At 38.3% G+C, this 20,081-nt stretch overlaps 1 protein-coding gene across 4 annotated transcripts in view; it reads right to left on the bottom strand.

Moving 5' to 3' along the window:
• Positions 1 to 8,484: 8,484 nt before the first annotated feature.
• GNAS (GNAS complex locus) overlaps positions 8,485 to 20,081 on the bottom strand; it is a 193,515-nt gene continuing 181,918 nt past the window's right edge. For all 4 annotated transcript variants that reach the window (XM_088154248.1, XM_088154249.1, XM_088154251.1 and 1 more), the window contains exons 6-12: positions 19,829 to 19,883; positions 17,804 to 17,877; positions 16,986 to 17,044; positions 15,983 to 16,103; positions 15,624 to 15,754; positions 14,395 to 14,462; positions 8,485 to 13,422 (exon numbers count right to left, since the gene is read on the bottom strand). In XM_088154248.1, the coding sequence (XP_088010374.1) occupies positions 13,276 to 13,422; positions 14,395 to 14,462; positions 15,624 to 15,754; positions 15,983 to 16,103; positions 16,986 to 17,044; positions 17,804 to 17,877; positions 19,829 to 19,883 (655 nt within the window). In that variant the 3' untranslated portion in view covers positions 8,485 to 13,275. The remainder of the gene's footprint in view (positions 13,423 to 14,394; positions 14,463 to 15,623; positions 15,755 to 15,982; positions 16,104 to 16,985; positions 17,045 to 17,803; positions 17,878 to 19,828; positions 19,884 to 20,081) is intronic.

The raw sequence follows: 20,081 nt of genomic DNA, 5'->3' as shown, positions 1-20,081 counted from the left end.
GGCCCCAGAGCTGCGAAAGTACAGAGGCGCACCTCCCCCGGCACGCCGCAGCCGCCTTCCGCCTCCGGGGCGATGCGGGCCGCTTCGTCCCGGCGAAGGTCCCGGGTCTGTCTCCCCCTCCTCATTCTGGGATATTTTGACATCGTCCCTGAGGCGAACCCTAAAGGGCTGGGAAGTTTTTCAGTGTCAATTTTGCACACACACCCCCCCCCGAGAATGTAAACACTGATATGCTATTTCCTAAGGGTAATTTGGGTTTGGGTTTATATTATTATTATTATTATTATTATTAGTAGTAGTAGTAGTAGTAGTATAGATCTTGTTGTTGTTCCTTCTAGTGAAGTGCCATCAAGTTGGGCTCAGCCTCTGTCCGCCGTGTGGCCAAGTGACCACTTTCTGGGCTTGTCTGGCCACACTCCGTAGGTCTTCTAAGGCCATTTCAGTCATTTCCTTGACCAGCTGTCTTAGCTGTCCTCCACATACTACATTCATTATGTTGTGACCCTTATTAAAGTGCACGATTTGGTCCTATTTGAATAGTGTGGATGTCAACACCCTGATTTTTGCTCTGTAATGGCTATTTATTCGTTGGTGAAATGCAAACAAAAACAAAAAAACCCCACCTAGTCTAATATAATTGCTGGCTTAATCATTGCTGATTATCTTACATTCTTTATGACATTTCAGAATACAGTACCTGAACGCCCAACTCATCCACGTGGAAGCCAAGGAAACATAAGGTTCATGTTCGTGTTCATGTGCAACTGAACACCAGTTTTGTTCTAGGAGACAGCGATTCATAGAATGATATACTGTATAGCAATTTGAGGGTGGGCTCATCCCTTGTGCTAAGCCAACAGCTTTAAAGTCAAGGTTTGTTGAATTCATCAAAATTGATTAAGCCTGTGCAACATGTTAGCCATAAAACATAGTTTAGAAACCAGTGCCTAGGTTCATGCAATCACACTAAGCCCAAACTTACAAACTATAGTCTGTATTTAACATGGGGGGGGAGGGCTGAAAAAGACTGGAGTGAGAGCCAAACCAGATTCAGATTCCCCTCTGAGGATAAATTATTGACGCAGTGTCTGCAAGGTAGGACTTGACTGTTCTCCGCATCCGTCCTTCAAACTTGCAGCAAGGTTGAAGCAGCTTCCCCAGTCTCTCTGCTCTTCAAACATGCTAGACTAAATTCTTATTGCTATCAATAGCAGAGCCTTATGGTCAAGGGTACTCCAGTGCACCTGGATGGAACATGGTTGAGGAAAGCTGATTTGTCATGGCAGCAGGCTAACTGCAATGCATTCATAGGCCAGCTGCTAACTGCATCAAGCCAACCTTGCTTGACCTTGAAAAAGCTAAGCAAGGTCAGACCTGGTTAATACATGAGTGGGAAGCTAGCAGGAAGTCCTCCTGTGTCAACTAAATTAGGAATTTGGGGGAGGGGGAAATGTGGAAGGGAAGAGCAAGCCCCTTTCTTACTGTTGCCAAGAAAACTACAGTATATGGATATCTCCATGAAGACAAAAATCAGGAGGAGGCTGGTAGCATCTTTTCTGACGGACCAATTTGATTAAAAGGAATAAGCTGTTGTGAGTTATAACTCATTTCATCAAATGCACAGAGTCTATGTATTTAAGTTCATTGCAGCTCACAAAAGCTTATGCCTTTTTATTGATCAGTTCATCTTCTGAGTTTTGGCTACCATGGACTAAAATGGCTCTCCTACGATGCTTATGAAGTCACTGGATCTTTCTACCCTCTCTTCAGAGCAATTCTCTATTTACAAGGGCCCAGCAGACAGCCCTGCAGGGTCATTAAATCCATCAGTCTCCACTTTAGGTGGATCTGCTGAAAACATGCAATACTCTATAATAACACTTGGCTGTATTTTAGGGTCACTGTATGCTATTCAATTGTAGCCTGAACTAGCAGTGTTTTTCAACCTTGGGGACTTAAAGATGTGTGGACTTTAAAGCAGGGTTCCTCAACCTTGGGGACTTGAAGATGCGTGGACTTCAACTCCCAGAATTCCCCAGCCAGCATCTTCCACACATCTTCAAGTCCCCAAGGTTGAGGAACCCCGCGTTAAAGGATAAACAGTTATTCTGTAAATATTTCACAGGAAAGAAGACCAGAGTGAGAAACTGCAAAAGCGGCTTTCCAGACTGCTAGAGAATCTCTTCATAATCTTTCAGCTTTATAAAATACTGGATTTCTTTGTTCAATTCAAAGTTGCTCCTAAGAAAGGCTTTTCTATAGGCATCTGAAAAGTATTAGCACTGTAACTGAAAACAAAGGAAGTCTTCTCTTGCCGTATGTATCTCTGTGAGGGCGAGAGGTCGCCGCGGAGATTTCTGGGTAAGGACGGATCTCGACTCCTAGGCGGTTGAAAGCAAAGAGAGAGCGCTTCCGTTTTGTCCAACATTTCCGGTACAAAAGCAACCCTTCGCTTCCTTAGTGGGCTGTGTTGATACGTACGGGTATTATCGTAGGGATCGGCCATGGTTGCTGTAGACTCATTCCCCTCACGATGTACAGAGGCAACCCATTTGAAACCTGAAGTTAACGGTTTTTAACCTTAGCCTTTCTGTGGCTCTTGGACGCCTGCCTGTAGCAAGCGGTGATTGGTGGTCAGGAGAGAACGGGGCCGCCTCCGCAGGGGCGGAATGGCAAAGAAAGGGTGCTCTTAAAGGAGCAGGGCGCCCATTCAGACTATGCAGTCATTAGTATTCCTGCAAGCGGGGGTTAGCTGCATGTAGATCTCCTATTTCCGTCTTCTCCGGGTCTGAGGCCTTCTCCAATCTGATGCTCATAATCCTGCAGCCAGCATGTCATCAACACTAGTTGGGGAAGGCGAATTAATATTTTAATGCTTCCATTCACTGTGACACAAGGACATGCCTGAGCATGTGCAGAGTTCCTGTAACTTTTTATTGCACAAGGGACTGGAAGCTTTGGACCTTCCAGGACAATCCTGGAAGCACAGGATTGATTGAACTTGGTGTTGCATTTTGAGTAAGCCATCTCAGTGTTTTCAAAGAGCATCTTAATTTTTACACTGCCTGACCAGAAAAACCACTCAGTTATATTTCTTTTAAAAAAATACAGTTTACCGTTTTAGGATTACAGGATGGTGTAAGTTCAGTTATTTCAAAGAAGAGTGAACCAGCAACATAAATAACATATAAATTGGATAAATAAATAAATCCTGAGCAATTAAGGAGTTTGCAACAAATGAGAAGGGAGTTGCAACCACTCCCCCTTATTTATTTATTTATTTATGAATGAATGAATGAATGAATGAATGAATGAATGAATGAATGAATGAATGAATGAATGAATGGCCACCCATCTTAAAACAACTCTGGACAGCCCACAACAACAATAAAACTATAAAAACCATATAACCCAGGAGAGAATTCTATATATAAGTTTGCTCTCAAGAAGCCCCTTTCCTTGTTTTAACATAAATGCTAGATAAAGGGGGCATGTAGAAAGGTTTCTACAGCAGGAGTTTAACAGAGGGAGAGGTTCATTGCTTAGGAAACGTTTCCTAACCGGTACATGGCAGTGGAAAGGTGCTGATCAAATCAAATCAAATCTTGATTATGGTCATAAACCAGCATAAGGAGAGTTATTGAAATGTAACACACCTGGAATGGTCCAGGTTAGGGGTAGATGCTCCATCTTCTTCAGGATGGGATAAAATTGTTCAGGATGCTTGCTCGACATCTTCCGGTAATTCTGCATCCCTTCAAAGTTGCAAAATGTTACAGTGAACTTTAGGACAACAGTGTCTCTAAAACAGGGGCCTTGCTCTAAACCAGTGTTTGTTCAACCTCAGCAGCTTTAGGACTTCTGGGAGTTGATATCTTAAAGCTGCTGAGGTTGAGAGACGCTGTCCTAAACAATGCCAATAGATTTGTCTGAGTCATTCAGGCAATTAATGCTTTCCTGTCCTCTAACAGGAATTAACACAAGAAGAGTCCTGATGGATGAGGTGTCTAATCCAGCAGTGGTGCCCAGCTAGATCCATTTGGGAAACACACCCGCACAGAGAGAAGGGGGGATCCTGGGTAGTCTCTTCCATTGTTGTTCTCTGCCCCAGCAACTGGCATTTCAAGGATAGTACTGATGATTCTGGAGCTCAGCATTTCTACCCTTCACAAATTTCTTCAGTCCCATTTTAAAACCATCTAAATTATTGGTTATCACCACATGTGGTGGCCACGAGTCTGCCTGTCTGCCTGCCTGCCTGCCTGCCTGCCTGCCTGCCTGCCTTTTGAGGCTGCCACACTCTACAGCAACTCAGGTGGCTAATAATTTGCAGAAAATTGAAAGGGTGGTAGCAGTACCCTTTTCCAGGGCAGGTGCCATCACTGAGAAGGTACACTTCCTAGGTCCCACAAGGCTTAATTGATGGGACCTGGCACATGGTCACTAACTGACCTCACATACAGAAACATACAGAGACAGATGGTCCTTCAAGTAGCCAGACCTTATGCCATGCATGGCTTTGTAAGTCATAACCAGCATCGTGACTTGCATCCAGAAGCCAGCTGGCATCCTGTGCTGTTCACAAAGCACCAGGATACGTGCACATACCATGACATGCCCATTACCGCCCACACCACTGCATTCCACACCAGCTGTAGCTTCCAGGTGGTCTTCTAGGGTAGCCCCATGAAGACAATTGCATAGTTTAACTATATTTATATACTGTAACAGACTATACATAGCCTTTTCAAACTTGGGAACATATTTGGAATTTTGAAACAGGATCACCCAGTTTAAAGGTATCTGGATGTGGCCTTATTTAGAGTGCAATGTATTTTTAAGGTAGCATTAAGCATAGGAAAGTTTCTGTGCCATATTTTTCATTAAATCAATATATATTATTGTTAGCATGCTAACATAAAGAACCAAAATACCCAAGAAGTCAAAAGAAATTTCCATAGTAATTGTATTACCTTATTCAGAGTCCCTCTTGTCTAGGGTGGGTTATTAAGAAATGCAAATAAATAAATAACAGGGACTGTGAAGTTTATCCTTCAGTAAATCCAGTCATAAGCTAGTCAAGTATTGGGAAAATACAAATTTTTTTTTTAAAAAAAGCATTTAATGTGTTTACTCTGTTCCAGTAAAGTCCTATTTAACATAATTATTGATAACTTTTTTGATGTAATGTGTTGGCTTTTGCTTATTTCATTATGTCTCTTCATTTGATGTTATTAACTTTTGTATGGTTTTTAAATTTTTGAATGTTTCAACACCTTTTTAATGTTAAAAATGCATAAAGTTTTTTTTTTTTTTTAAAAATCAGGTGCTGTCAACTTCCCAATTTTCCCTGGTGAAGTCTGACCTGGCAAATTATACAGGTCTTGGTAATATCCAGATCAGATGACCATAAAATGATCTTTCTTAATTTGGTGCCTTCCAGAAATGTTGGATTACAATTCCATGATGGTTGGGGATTCTGGGAATTGTATTCCAACACCTCTGAAGGGCAGTATTTTAGGGAGAGTTGCTGTACAACACTCTGCAGAGGGTCAACTTGAGTGTTCAAAAAGCATCAGTTGATATAACACAGGTTGCTTAGATACTATATGGGCTAATATATAAGCCAATATATCAGTGATGTCCAAACTTGGCCACTTTAGGATGAATGGACTTCAACTCCCAGAATTCAGCATGGCTGGCTGGGGAATTCTGGGAGTTGAAGTCCACTCATCTTAAAGTGGCCAAGTTTGGACAACACTGCAATATATGGACCATGAAATTCAAATACTGTACCACTTCCAACTACTATCTGGTGTTTTAATAGATCCTAATTACAAAACTTTTGTTAAAGTTCCAATTGCCGGGTATCTAAAGTACAGCTTTCTCCACAACACATTTGTTGTTAAGTCCTTCTCTGCATCTTCGTGGCATTAGAGGAGATACAGTTGGGCATATGGGAGATCTGTTTACTCTTGGAATATATATTTATATTTTAATTTAGAAAAGGCCAGTGGAGAATGGGCAGGTTTATTTGAAAGGAACTCTCTGGAAGCTCTTGATGTTCTTTAGTTTGATTATGTGATAATTTATCATCACTGTAATAAGGGCTCTCTCTTTTTTTGACTATCCTGATGCTCTCGGTAAAGTAGGCCAGTTCTGTGGGAGGAGGATTTCAACATCATGGTGAGCTGTTGCTAATCAACTTTCCTGATCCTGCAGTGGAGAATTCTCCAAGCAAAACTAGGCTGCCTGGGAGTGAGGGGAAAATCCTGCTTGCTTCTACTCGGCTGGTCCTAAAGAGAGGTATCAAAACAGCATGCACATTTCCAATTGTGTAGGGGGTATGATAAACATGCAAAGAAATGCACATCAGTCTTTCAGTCCAATTATCAGTAAAGGTTTATTGAAAGAGAGAAAGAAAACAGAGGAAAGGTAGTGTACAGTTGAAAAAGTGAATAAAATCCTAGACCAGAAACTTAAGTCTAGTTAGCTCTGTGTAATGAAATAGGCTGGTCTACTTTAATAAACTTGAATCAGGGCTGCAGATTCTACCAGTATCCCATGAACTGATCTCAGTAAGCCAGAAATTCTAAGAAAAAGGGGAGTGACCATGAAGAATCAGCTAGAATTGATGCCTTTCAAGTGGGGCAATTCAAATTGGCAACAGTCCTTTTTCTGGTCAATGGGCAGTGGGATTCACAGGCATAATAAGCATCAGTGATGTCAGCCATCTTCATTTTATCTCAATAGGTGAGATTAAGCAGAGACTTGGAATCTTCCTGCTGGAGAGTTGAATATGTTTGCAAACGGACACTGGCTGGAATATGGTAAAAGAATGATAGGAAATGGAGGACTTATTCCACACAAGTTATCAAGTGATCTCCACTTCAGTTTTCAGTAAAGATATGTACAGCCAATCTGGGCTACCACTATCCCAAGAAATCCTGGAAGCCCTAGAACCAGGGCTTGCTAAGGCTGCCCTGAAATGCTTGCAATAATCTCACTGGAACTTGGCCCATTCACAGGAAATCTAGGATTCGATTGTATCATCTTTGAATGGAATCACAGCAACTTGAAGATAAGCAACTTCTACCATGGTAGAGTCCAGCTATACATACATTTATAGACATCACAGGGTTATATCCTGCCCTTAACACTGAAAAGGAGTGGTAGCTGTCCTTTTCTCAAGCTTATCTGTAACGGCTATTCTGTTTTCATAATGGACTTCTCCATTTCCTCTGTGCCTTTTTAACCTCAATCCTAACAGAATCGGACATCGCAAAGCACCGTTTTGGATGGGGTTTGTAGCCTTTGAGTCAGTGTTGACTCCTGGTGACTGCCTGGACAAGTCCCTGTAGTTTTCTTGGCAAGGTTTTTCAGAAGTGGTTTGCCGTTGCCTCCTTCCTAGGGCTGACAGAGACTGGCCCAAGGTCCCCCAGCTGCCTTTGTGCCTAAGGAGGGACTAGACCTCAGAGTCTCCCAGTTTCTAACCTGGTGCCTTAACCACTACACCAAACTGGCTCTTATTTTGAATGTTACCTGTTATATTTTGTGATTCAAATGTTTAAATCAACATTCTATTCAGTTCTTTGGTTAAAAGCTCTATCAATTGCTTGAAATATTTTTGGTAGAGCTAAGTTCAAAGTCCATTGCATCAACCTGTTATTGATACCCTCTTTTTTTGACAGGGTAGTATACAGCTTTTAGCAGAATTGAAGCCAAAGACTGAAAATAGCTACGCATGCATAGGGACATAGAGCTCTCCTTTTAATGGAAGCCACTTTAAAATATTATTCTAAATTTCTCTACATTAATGATAGAGCTTATTTCTCACTGAAGTATGACTTCATTGTGGAGTTGATTTGTACACTTAGCTAACGAAGTCTGTAGCTGAATTCTCAATATCAGAACTGTAAAAATTATGCTGAAGTTCTTAGTATGCATTGCAGAGATAATCATTGTTCTCATAGATAGCAATGTAGCATCAAATATCTGGTTGCAGATTCTAGTATTTAACTCACAAAGGAGAAAACATCAGAATACCATGGAGCTTAATTTTTCAAGCTACTATGTGGTATGGATCCTAATCAAGTGTGGAGGCTCTGGTCAATGTATGCGTTTGGCAGGAATCAAGAGAATAGGATCCTCACAGATCTTCACAACAAAGTTCACCTTGGGATGAAAGTCAACAGAACATTGTTCTATTCAATGATGATGCCCCATTAGCAAATCAGTTGTCTAAACAGATCTGTGAGACATCAACTGTGGATGCATCAAGGTTCAGTCTAGTAATCTTTCTATCTGAAGGCTATTAACCAAATGAGTTGTTCCATTCCCCCCCCGCTCTTATTTTTCAAAATTATTTTTTTTGGAACCACCTCTGTAGACAAGGAACAAAAGGTATGTTACTAATACATAATAAGAGTCCAGTTTTCATTCTTTGATTCCAATATGGGTTGCCTGAAACACCAAACAACCTAAAATCTTCAGAAACTGCTTTATATTACAGAGGAAGATCACAGTTCTTGCAATAAACCATAGATCATACATTATCTACTTAAGAGTGGCAAGGAAAATACATTTTTGAAGTCACACAAGAAGTCAAGCTCACTTAGTCCAAAGTAATACACAATTACTTTGATGGTATGTAACTCCAATGCAGGCATGGTGATTAGCTTTTAGACAATAAGCTACGCATTCTTGTTCTTTCTTCGTTCACTCTGTGCATTTTTATAGTAAACAGAACAAGATCTATTCCATGCTGGTCTTTTTTTAAAGGAACTATTCCCATCTCTGCTGAACTCTCAAGAAAACGTTCTGATTGATAATCGTTCCAGGGAATTTATTGTAATACCATAACTGCACGTTTAATTTGAATGCAGTGTGATAATTCACTTTTTGATTTATTCAACTGCATTCTAAACCATCAATAGGTTTTGCATAACATGGGCATTAAAACGATTTAAGACTTCATTAAGGATCCTGTTGCAATGGGTTTTCCATGGTCTTATTTGGTAACATGAAATAGGCAGAATAACCGTAATTGAGTGGGTAGCGTCCTTTGAATTGCTTCAGAAAGAACAGCGAGTTCTAATTAATCCCTTATCTTTGAGGTAGGACTTCTTCTCCACAATCTGGTCTTAAGCCACTCCAAAACAAATGAAAATTTATTCTACTGAGACAGAATAGCAAATTATGTTGGGAAGGGAAGGGAGAATAAAAAAGGAATGTTACGGAGTGTGGCTCTTACTCGTTCATTATGTTAGCGTTAATTATCTGGGTGGCTTCTAGAAAGCTTTGCATTCACCTCTTTCATTCCCAGGATATTTATCTTAGTATAAAGAACAACTGGAGAAAGTGCACCCTCCATTTCTGGCAGCGTGCAGTATTTTAACATCCATTTGTTACAAAGATCAGTTTTGAAAATATCTCTACAATTTATTATTATTTGTACAAAATACGTCAAGTAGTCAGTCAACGTTTTAGGGGACTAGCATGGCATGTTATGTTTTAAACTCACTTGATTTACCCACTTGCAAAACATGAAACAGCAGCAGCCTAAACTCATCCAAAGGAGCTGAAAAAATTTAAACTGAGGATACTGTGTATGTTGGAGTAGTTGCAAAAATGTAGCTGGGAAGAAATACTGATTTTCATGATAGTACTGTTATCGATAATGTTACATCCTGATAACTATGGATGATACACGTGAACCTAGAAGTCCGCTTTAGTTCTACTAGAAGAAGGGATACTGCTACGGGGGAACCATGCATTTTAGGAAATACTTAGAAAATAAGAAAAAGTACATTGGCTGATAAAAGCTAGAAATTCCTGAACTGGTAGAAGCTAGTTTTCTCTTCAGTCATGGCAGTTACCTGAACAAAAAGTTCAAATAAATAAATAGGAAATTGAAATTGAAGGAAAAGATGAAGATTAGATTGAAATAGCTCAACTAACTCCAAAGTTAAGGCAACTAAATTAGAGACAGGAAAAAACACATAATTAAATAGCAAGCATTGAAGCTTTATGGGATTTTTGTATTAAAAAGAAAAAACAAAGAAAAATATTAAAAATAAGACTTGCGGTTACCAGGCCACCAAATCGCTCAGACATGCTGACAGAGGCAAAAACACACACACACACGCTCGCTTTCTTTCTAGACGTGCAAACCGAACTGCTCCCTCCAACTCAACTTTTTAAAATATGTCAAATATTTCCATTCATATAAAGCTTCATAGGAAGTGTATTTTAATGGGATGTGTGAAAGTGTGCATATGCACACGCGCAGATATATTTTATTACATAAACTCATCTATCCACCAAAAGTGTCCTTATTTTAAAGATGAGGCAATATTTTGTTTCTCCTAGATCACACATTACATTCCTTGTAAATACTTCATTTAATGATGATGATGATGATTAATCTTCTTCCCTTCCCTAGGATTTAGAATAATAAAATAATTTTGGCACTAAACTTAAAAAGTTTTGGCTTTTGTTTAAAAAAAAAAAAATTAAGGCTCACCTTTCATATTCTATGTATATGTGTCTGAGAGTGCATTTACATACACATACATGTGTGTATAGGTTTTCTGCGCCTTTACCCCTGAAACCCCAGTAGGCACCAGCTAAAAGATAAATTTCTGGGTCAGACTTTGCCACCTATTCGAAATGCTCACAAGGCAGTTCCTCTTCAAAATCTTTTAGAATTACAATCTGATCATTTAAATTCACTTAATAGCAGACACAGGCTGAGATCCGAAGGCCCCGTTGCAGATACAGTCAGGGTTGCCAACTGTTCAACAGCTTCAGCACCTATACCCGAAGAGGCAAAGCTGGCTCTTAAAATCTGATGTGGCTCATTGATCTTGGATGCTGCAGTAGCAGAAACCAAAAAGGAAAATTCAGTTTCGTGTGCTCCCTCCCCGCCGGTTGCCCTCCCCCCAATTTATGCATAGAGGGCCAACGCTGAAAGTATGTGTTTTGTAAAAGACATTGCAATTGTTCCTATTCTACCAGGGAGAAATATATCACAACTGGCAAATGGCCCCAATAAATGGAAATTGAATTATCACCACCATTTCGTGTTTTTTAAATATGAAAATGGATAGGGAAATACTTTTTCTCAATATCATCTGATTGCCCATGTGATAATCTAGAAGAAGTACAGTTCTTGGATATCACAAAGGCTCCTGCCACTGGCAGAAATTCCTGGACACAAGTTAGCTTCTGAAAAGGAAGCTAAAGTGATGCCCTGTGAAAACAGAAGCGTGTGTGTAAAAGGCAATTTTAAAAAATAATCGCTGTATTAAGACCCATGTTCCCCTACTTCAGGGGCAAAGAAGTGGGCTTGAGGAAAATAGGATAACACTGTTCTAGACGTGTTATTATAGCTGTAATTTTAGACTTTGTACAAATTTGTACAGGTAGGTTTAGACACATGAAAAAGTAATATGCTCACAAAGACATAAAACACCTAAGTATAAAATATAAAGCAGTGTAATAGTTACTAAAATTACATGCTGTCTTATTGCTACAGTGATTTTTGCTTTTTTTTTTTACTGTACCACATGTTGTCCTAAGCATATAATTTGCATAAATTATTCAAGTTTAAGAAAAAAAATCCACACGTCTCCACTTTAAGCTACTTATATAGTTAATATAAAACAATGTTTTAAGTTATCTCTTTATTAAAAGAGAAGTAAAATGTCATTTGAAACTGAAATTCAGTGACCAAATCCAGGGGCAAGGTACATCTTATCATTGCGCCTGTAGAGGAATAGCGTTGGGTGGAAAGTATCTGACCCAGCATAAAGACAGCCACTAGGCCTGTGCAGTGCCATTAATATTAGCTTTTTTTGTTCTGTTTTTTATCTTTTTGCACAAAAAAAATACTATGAATGACAAAGACTAACATTGATAATTCGTAGCAAAATTTGGTTTATGTAGAAACAAGCCATGTTTTGCATTTGGATAGAGATTTAAATGAATTAAAGCTAAAAATTAAAAAGCATGATGCTGAAACATCTGCTCACTCGTTGTAGAACTCACTTTTAAAGTGGTTAAGTTTGCACGATTTGTACTTTTTTTTAATATACTAAACAGTATTTTTTCCTCCTTTTATAAACCAGGAAAAAAAAAAACAAACCCTAAACTACAGATAAATTTTCCCTACCTCGAGCGAATGCTACTGATAGGGTTGACAAAGCTGTAGAGCGCAATCAAACATACTTACATCTTAGCTCATTGCACAGGTACAGCCATAATCAAGGCACAAAGATCTTCTACAAGTTATTTTTTTTCAATAAAGTTGTACAAAATAATACATTTTACAGTCTGTACAAGAATAATAATCCAGCAGTAAAATAAAAACGGGGGAAAAAAAGAGGCATGGAGGGAGGACAAGAGGAAATAGAAGAAGGGATAGCCAGGGGAACAGGGAAAGACTGTGAGGACTATAGTCATATATATATATATATATATATATATATATATATATATATAGTTATATATATATAGTTATATATATATATATATTCATATACACACATATATATGAATCACAGATAGGATCATCAGTGGACAAACTGAAAACAGTGTGTGGTTAAATCTTTCTGCAATCACAGGCTATAATGCAGTTCATTTTGCACCGTCCCTGGTTAGTTAGGACCGCCATGGTTCAGCAACACCTTTCTGAAGGCAGCAGTTGGTTTTCTACTGTCTAGGTTTGCCGTAGAAATGTCAGTATTTCCACTCAAAGTCACATTCAGAGGCAAAGAACCAAACTGAAGCTGCTGCCCTTTCAACTTGGCACCTTCTCTAGTTGGATGCAGTGAATGGATACACAGTTGAAATCATGGGATATATGATCACGCCCACAACAGTAATGATTATCTAAAGTTCTCCCTCCTATTTTTTTTTGTTTTGTTTTTAATATTTAATTTAAATCCCAAATCCTCTCAGGTGCTTCACCCTTAGGGCGTTATTCTTTTGTCTGCATGTTTGGACTTTGTTTCGTTAATGACTGTGTTAAGAGAAACCCTCACCCTGACCGCAGAAATAGCCTTTTACATTTCATGGACTATTTCAGACTGTTCCAAGGGAGTGAAACAAGACAGCTCAGAAACGCTGCTATTTGTCCAGCAAGGAAAAAAGACTGAGGGATGCAAATCAGAGAGAGACTGCAATAGTTCTCTTCCACCCTATGTGGGCCAGGTTTTTTTTTCTTTTTAATAAGGAACAAGGAGTCCAAAACAGAGGAAAAAGTGCGCTCCATCACAACAGCTCATACTGACGAAGATGCATCCTTTGAATAATGTCCCGACAGTCATTGAAAACCCTCCGAATGTTTTCTGTATCTACGGCGCATGTGAAGTGAGGGTAGCAGTAATGTCTTCCATCTCCACTGGCTGTGCTGATTCTCTGGAAGAGCAGCAGACAGAAAGGCCATGTCATGGGCTTGCAAGACAGGGTAAAAAGTTTTCCCAGCTTATCTTCCACTTTTTCTTCCCTATACTCCTTCCCAAAGTTCTAAGAATCTGAAATGCCCAGCCAAATACAGATTAAATAGAAATGCTCTGGAAAAATGGGCCAAGAAGTTATTGTTATTACAAAAGTTGGACTGAGAATTTGGTTTAAAAATATGTGATTTTGTTGGCTAAATGCTGGTAACTGGGTAGATACAAAATACACTTGTTCAAATCCATACTCTTCTGTATCTATGATTAAAAAAAAGATAAAAAACAATATTGTTAAGGCGGTGGTTCAATGCTCTGAAGCACTGCCGAATTCCATGAACTGTGATGGGATGACAGAAGCCAAAAGACAGTATAGGTAGTCCTCGCTTACTGACTACCTCATTTAGTGACTGTCCGAAGTTACAATCGTTGGGGGAAAAAAACAGCGTTGTGACCAGTCCTCACATTTACAGCCGTCACAGCATCCCACAGTCACGTGATCGCCATTTGCGAGCTTCACAACTGGCTTCCAACAAGCAGAATTACTGGAGAATGTGGTAGTGAAATTGCAAGTTGCAGTCACGTGATGTCTTGCTTAACGACGGAAGCAGAAGTGATGTTGTAAGTCCGACACAATCACATGATTTTTCACTTAGCGACTGCGGTGCTTAGCACCAGAGTTGCCGGTCCCAATTGTAGTTAGTAAGCGAGGACTACCTATAGTGCCACAAGTTAAGACACTCTGTCACTCCAATCACATTATCCTAGAAATGGACATCAATATTTCTCAAATGGCAGTCTGCTTTGCGCAGTTACTGAGACATTTCTCAAACAAAAAAGTTAAATGGTTCTAAATGTTGAAATTAGCTGACTATAAAAGCAGCAGTAGCAAGGTCAAGTTTGATAAAAACAGAAACAGCAAAGAAAGCATACTTACAAGAAATTCATCTCTAATAAAATACTTGGCCCTTGTAACTCTAGGATCCTCGCCAGGTTCTGGTGTTGCTGCTCATTTTAAAAAAGTAAAAACAACAACAACAAAAATGTTATCTTACAATAGGAATTACTTTTGTTTGGATTCACAGCAGGGAATAGAGAAAATATTTCAGTGCCATTCCATGAAAAAGCACAAGCATTGCAAATTACTTCTTTAAGCATAGAATCACACTGTATGAAGGGTTGCCTAATTAGAGGGATAGATCAGCTGGAAACTGCATTTTCATTATTATTATTATTGCAATCAAATGGTTTTAACAAAACACCAACACAAGATACACTACTTCAACCATAAATCTCTCTCAGACTTGTGCATTTAAAATTAATTAAAATATTTCAGATAAAGACTTGATTCATAAACTCAAACAACAAGAAGAAATATATTATTTTAAACTATTTCTCCTATGTATTTTCTTATCTAAAGACATGTAGGATGAAGCATCAGTGAGGATAGGCCTGAAAATTAGTAGATGCCTTAACTGTTTGCCACTGAATTTTGGACATCTGATCTGGGGCACTGTGGACCTGCAATTTAAATGCTGAGGCTGCATGTGATCTGCTCGCAGAGTTCTGCACTCTTGCATTATAGGAAGGGAAACATAGTGAATAATCACTTCAAAAAATGAACTAGTCAAGAAACCACACAGGACCATAAAACGTTACTGCAAAGAGTATGAAAAGAAAAGGATCTCACTGGATTGGGGATTGTTTTTCTCGTGCAAAGCTGTTCCACAAATTTTAGAAGAGATTTTCTGTTAACAGAAGGAATCCTCTTGGTTCATAACTCTGCCCTGTTTCAGAGAGGAAAGAACCTGGTTTTCAGGTAATGTTGATTAATGATAGTTGGAAGGCCCTTCATTGTCTACTCTGAAAAAAATGGAACCTAAATAGTTTTAAATAGAAGCCTGTCACTGACACTATTCCATTTTAGGTCAAGCATTTGTCTGATTCACACTGCAAGCTTCAAACATAATAAAATGACAACTGGTGATCACAAAAAGAGAGTAAAAAAGTCCTAAACAATTGTACATAAAAATGAGCCCATCTTTATCACATAAAGATTAGACAGGAAAAAATTAATTCCTTCTTTCTTTCTCTCACTTTTTTCCTATGTTAACAAAGCAAAGCAGCTTTTCAAAATGGAGCTGCACTAAACGTCAACTTTCTTACCATCTTCTGGTGTGGTGTAACGAGCAAATTCTGGAAAGTAATCTTCAATTTTTGATTTGCCTGCCAAAACTTTCTCTGCTAGCAAATCTTGTTTGTTCAGGAAAAGAATAACTGAAATGGTCCGTAGCCACCTAAAGAAAGAGGCCAATATATTGTGAACGGCAATAAAACAAGCAAGGTATAAAGGAACATAAAACAAAATATTCTAGACACTACATTCATTGTTTCATTGAGATAATGTAAATTCTCTTAGAGTTTATATTAGCACTGTTTAGGTGTCTTACACAATACAGTTAGTCAGCAATAAACATAAACTAGCATTATGAAGGACATAACTGGTCAAAACTGAAGGGACAGACCTGTTGTTCCAGATACTCTTGAAAAGGTTTAATGCTTCTTGAAGCCGGTTGGTCTGATTGTCTTCTCGTATAACCATATTATAGCTACTGCTGGCTACCACAAATATTATAGCAGTTACATCTAAAAAACAAAAATGAAGGAAAACATCCTTAATCAATAACCTTTCCTTTGACTTTATTCTTCTTTTATTCTGCTCCACAAAGAGAAACAGACAGAAAATGAGAAAGAACAACGTAGGGAAAAGGAGAACAGTACATATGTGAGTAAATCAGTTAGACAAGAATAAGTTCAGAAGAACAAAAGAAAGATAGGGAGGAGGGAGGGAGGAAAGGAAGGAAGAAAAGCCAGCTAAAATGCAGCTGTAATGAGACTGGAGGAAAAAGAGGTATTTTGTAGGATACATAGGTCAATAGAAAGGAATAAAACGTGCAATCATTATATGTATGTATATATGCATGTAATATATGGTATTATATGTGACATTAATTAACGTTCGTTCCTCTTTTATAACTATCAATCCCATGAGATGGAAGCAAAACAGTAAAGAAAGCTATATGCTGAAAAGAAGGAACAATGCATTAGAAAACAAAGTGGAGGCTTGCATGTGAGTTGAAGAGTTGAGCTGGTATGGAGACAACCCGCCAGAATGCCAAATGCCAACTAGTGGATATCTGGTATTCAGGTAATTGGAGATCTGGATCTTACACATTAATATAATACAGGTAGTCCCCAGTTTAAGAACAAGTTCTGTTCCCGAGGTCTGTCCTTAAGTCGAATTTGTATGTAAGTCAGAACAGTATTGTATTATACTGTATAAGAGTATTGTGTATTTAACTCAAATCATTGTGTATTTAACTCAAATTTTGCTATGATAGGCTCTGTTCTTAACTATGGGTCATCCTTAAACTGGGCGTTCTTAACCCAGGGACTACCTGTATACAGTTTATATTGCATGGAAAATGTTCACTGTCTACCAAAGGTTTAACATATCTTCGATATTACCATTGAAACACTGGATCCATTTTCGACGTTCATCTCTTTGCCCACCAACATCAAACATACTGGAAAAAAAATAAAAGTGGGAGGGATTAAGAACAGCGTAGCTGAGCCAGAGAAGCAATACTATTAGATACACACCCGCCCACCAACAGCTGCAGGCTGCAAAAATGCCATTAGAATTATGAGAAACTAGCACTGACAACATTTCAAGGATCTTATCAGCCTGCTCATTGAAGGTGCTCCCCCAAGAACTAATTCTGCAAGTTAAAAATTGAGGTGCAAGTTGTCATAGTTGTGAATTTGAAATTGTATTTTTTTTTCCTTCCCATTGTTTTTTCCGCAGGTGTAGGGTCTTCTTTTTCCCCCCGGATATTATTTGTATAATTTGAAAACTTTATAACTTACAAAAAAGCTAAAACTAACTTTGATGACTATCAAAAATGAAATAGGATAGAATTGCACAAAGCTTATAATCACCACACCAGAGATACAGTTGTATTAAATTTTCACAGTGACATGCTTCTGGAACATTTTGTTTTCCTCCAAAACAGGTCAATACAAACACTGGGGGTGGGGGTGGGACAGGGTGTTATGTATTTCCCAAATTAGACTGTCTGGATGCTGAAGTACTTCATGTTATTCCAAATGTTGTCTGGCCATAAACCATGTCTACTTCCTGAAATACAGGAAACAACCCTGCTTGGATTGGCTTGTTCCAAGGCAAACGGGACTTTCTGAAGTTGGATAACTTCGGTATGGAATATTTTGCACATTTCTACTATCTCACTCTCAATTTAAGCACCACCTTTAGAGATACTTACTGGAAATTTACTTTGTCCACTTGAAATTTGGTTTCAAATATTCCTGATGTCAGAACTCTGCATCTAAGAAGGTCCTTTAAAAAAAAAGGGGGGGGGACAATAATAGAGTTTTTTCCCTTAAAAACATTCTTTTTTAAAAAAAATACAAGCCTTAGGGAATAATGGGACAAGTGAGTAACAATTTTAGGTTCTTTGTAAAAAGAGTACAGTGATGTAAAATTTGTTTCTCATTTTTTTTTATCTCATTTAATTTAAATTCAAATTTTTCTTCCATCTCCTCCACCCCAGCAACCAACACAAAGCAGCTTACCATAGTAAATAAATAAAACAAAATTTATGAAGTTAAGAAAGCATCAAAATATACCAACATCTTAGAAACAAAACAATAAGTTGATAAAAACAGCAACCCTTAAAGCTCAGAAAACCAAAATGAAGGCATAAAGGAAAATTTGAAACCATATAGATTTCAGGCACATTTCTAAAATCTTCTCCCATTCTGATGTCAGATTAACTGGATTGCAACTAGAGATTAAAAACTTCTGAAAAATTTGAACAGAAAAAGTCATCTTGGAAAAAAATGAAATATATGTAATAGTTAATGTTTAAATATCCTGTAGTGATAAAAAAATCTATTATTTATAAAAGTTAATTGTGTATAATTTGATATGCTTATAACAGTAGATTTTATTCCATAAAATGGAAAAGTATATTTGAATAATGGCTATTCATTTACGGATTGAATTTACTTTAGAATGTTTTTTCCCCCCAAATGGATCCAAATGCAGCCAAATTTGAAGAATTGTAGCTTTTCTTCATTTTTGCTTCTTTAGAAAAAAGCCAGCAGGTAAAAATTTAAAGCTGAAAACAGAAGAAATCATCAACACTGCACTCTGCCTTTTATCCACCGACAACCTGGAAAGAGGTGACAACACTAAGACTTGGGATACACATTACCTATGTATGGAGCACTAGGAAGAACAGCAGTGTCTTCTGATTCTTTAATATTGTCATATTCACAGACTTTTGAAAACTGAAAATTTGCTAGTACTGGGATAACCTTTTCTATTTTTCATGTGTTAATTCATTTCTTTATTAGGTTCATTTCTAAACTTAGCTCAATTTCGTACGTATCGTAATCCTTTTATTTAAGAGAATATTCAGAAATACACAAATGATTAGGGAGAAAAGGACTTGGGGCCATTCCCCCCCCCCCCCATGTACACCCATCTTTAGTTACGACTCACTCCAGGCAAACAACTAATTGAGTTTGGGAAATCTCATAAAAGGGCATTCTGTACTGCAATGCAAAGCAGGGCCTCAGATGACAAAGAGAACACGTAGGATGGAACACAGAGAAGATATGATTTTAGGATGGTATAAAACTTTGGATTTGATTCTAAAATGTATTCTAGAATGCGTGGGGATATGAATATACCACCTGCTAGAAAACATGGCAGGAAAGAGAAGAAAAAGATTATAGGCAGAAGGTAGATAGACTCAAGCACAGCAGTAATGGATGTGTTGTTGGAAAACCTTAAGGGCCAGGTTGGGGACAGAACACCCTGGATAGGGTCTACCTACGTGGTTGCTAAGAGCAGAGGCCGATTTGATGGCACTCAACCAACCAACCAACCTTCAACTTTTTAAACCAGGCACAATTCTTTTTTAGGATCAAATGGCAGCCACAGAGGACAAATGATTCTGGATAAAGATTCAGCTGCTTTAAAGAGCTGCAGAGGGAAGTCTGCATTCCTCTGTGCTCTGAAGCACCTTTTTGAAATGAATCTGAAATGCTGCATAGTTCTATTGTTTAGGGTTTTAAAATTTAAAACTCACAACTTGAATTGGGACTTGGAACAGACTACTGAGTGTTGGTGATCAAGCAAGTTAGCTGTGGTATGTCTGATCACTTTGTTCCAGTCACTGTTCACTCAATGCTACTTTCAGTTTTGGAAGGGGCAAAAACAGACAGACTAGATGTTCTGAAGATATATAACTTTGTTTTCTCAAAGACATTTTACTCACCTGGTCAGACGGTGTGTATTCATTTTGCTTGACTATGTCAATCTTGTCTAGGAAACTACGGGAAGAAAAGATTTTCACTGATAAATTTGCACAAGGATGTAACTACAGTTTGTGTGTTAATGTTAAAAAGAGACCATACTGAAAAGCCTAAGGCAAGACTAGAACTCACAGTCCCCCAGTTTCTAACCCACTGTAAATAAGTAAGGAAAAAAGGTTACTCTTGTAACCACAGGGGCATCAATATAGCATTAAA

Source organism: Python bivittatus, unplaced genomic scaffold (genome assembly GCF_059951505.1).
Source record: "Python bivittatus isolate LINGU-HERP-01145 unplaced genomic scaffold, Pbiv_v1 ctg000700_np1212, whole genome shotgun sequence".
Taxonomy (NCBI): domain Eukaryota; kingdom Metazoa; phylum Chordata; class Lepidosauria; order Squamata; family Pythonidae; genus Python; species Python bivittatus.
This window is presented reverse-complemented; position numbering and strand designations above follow the sequence as displayed.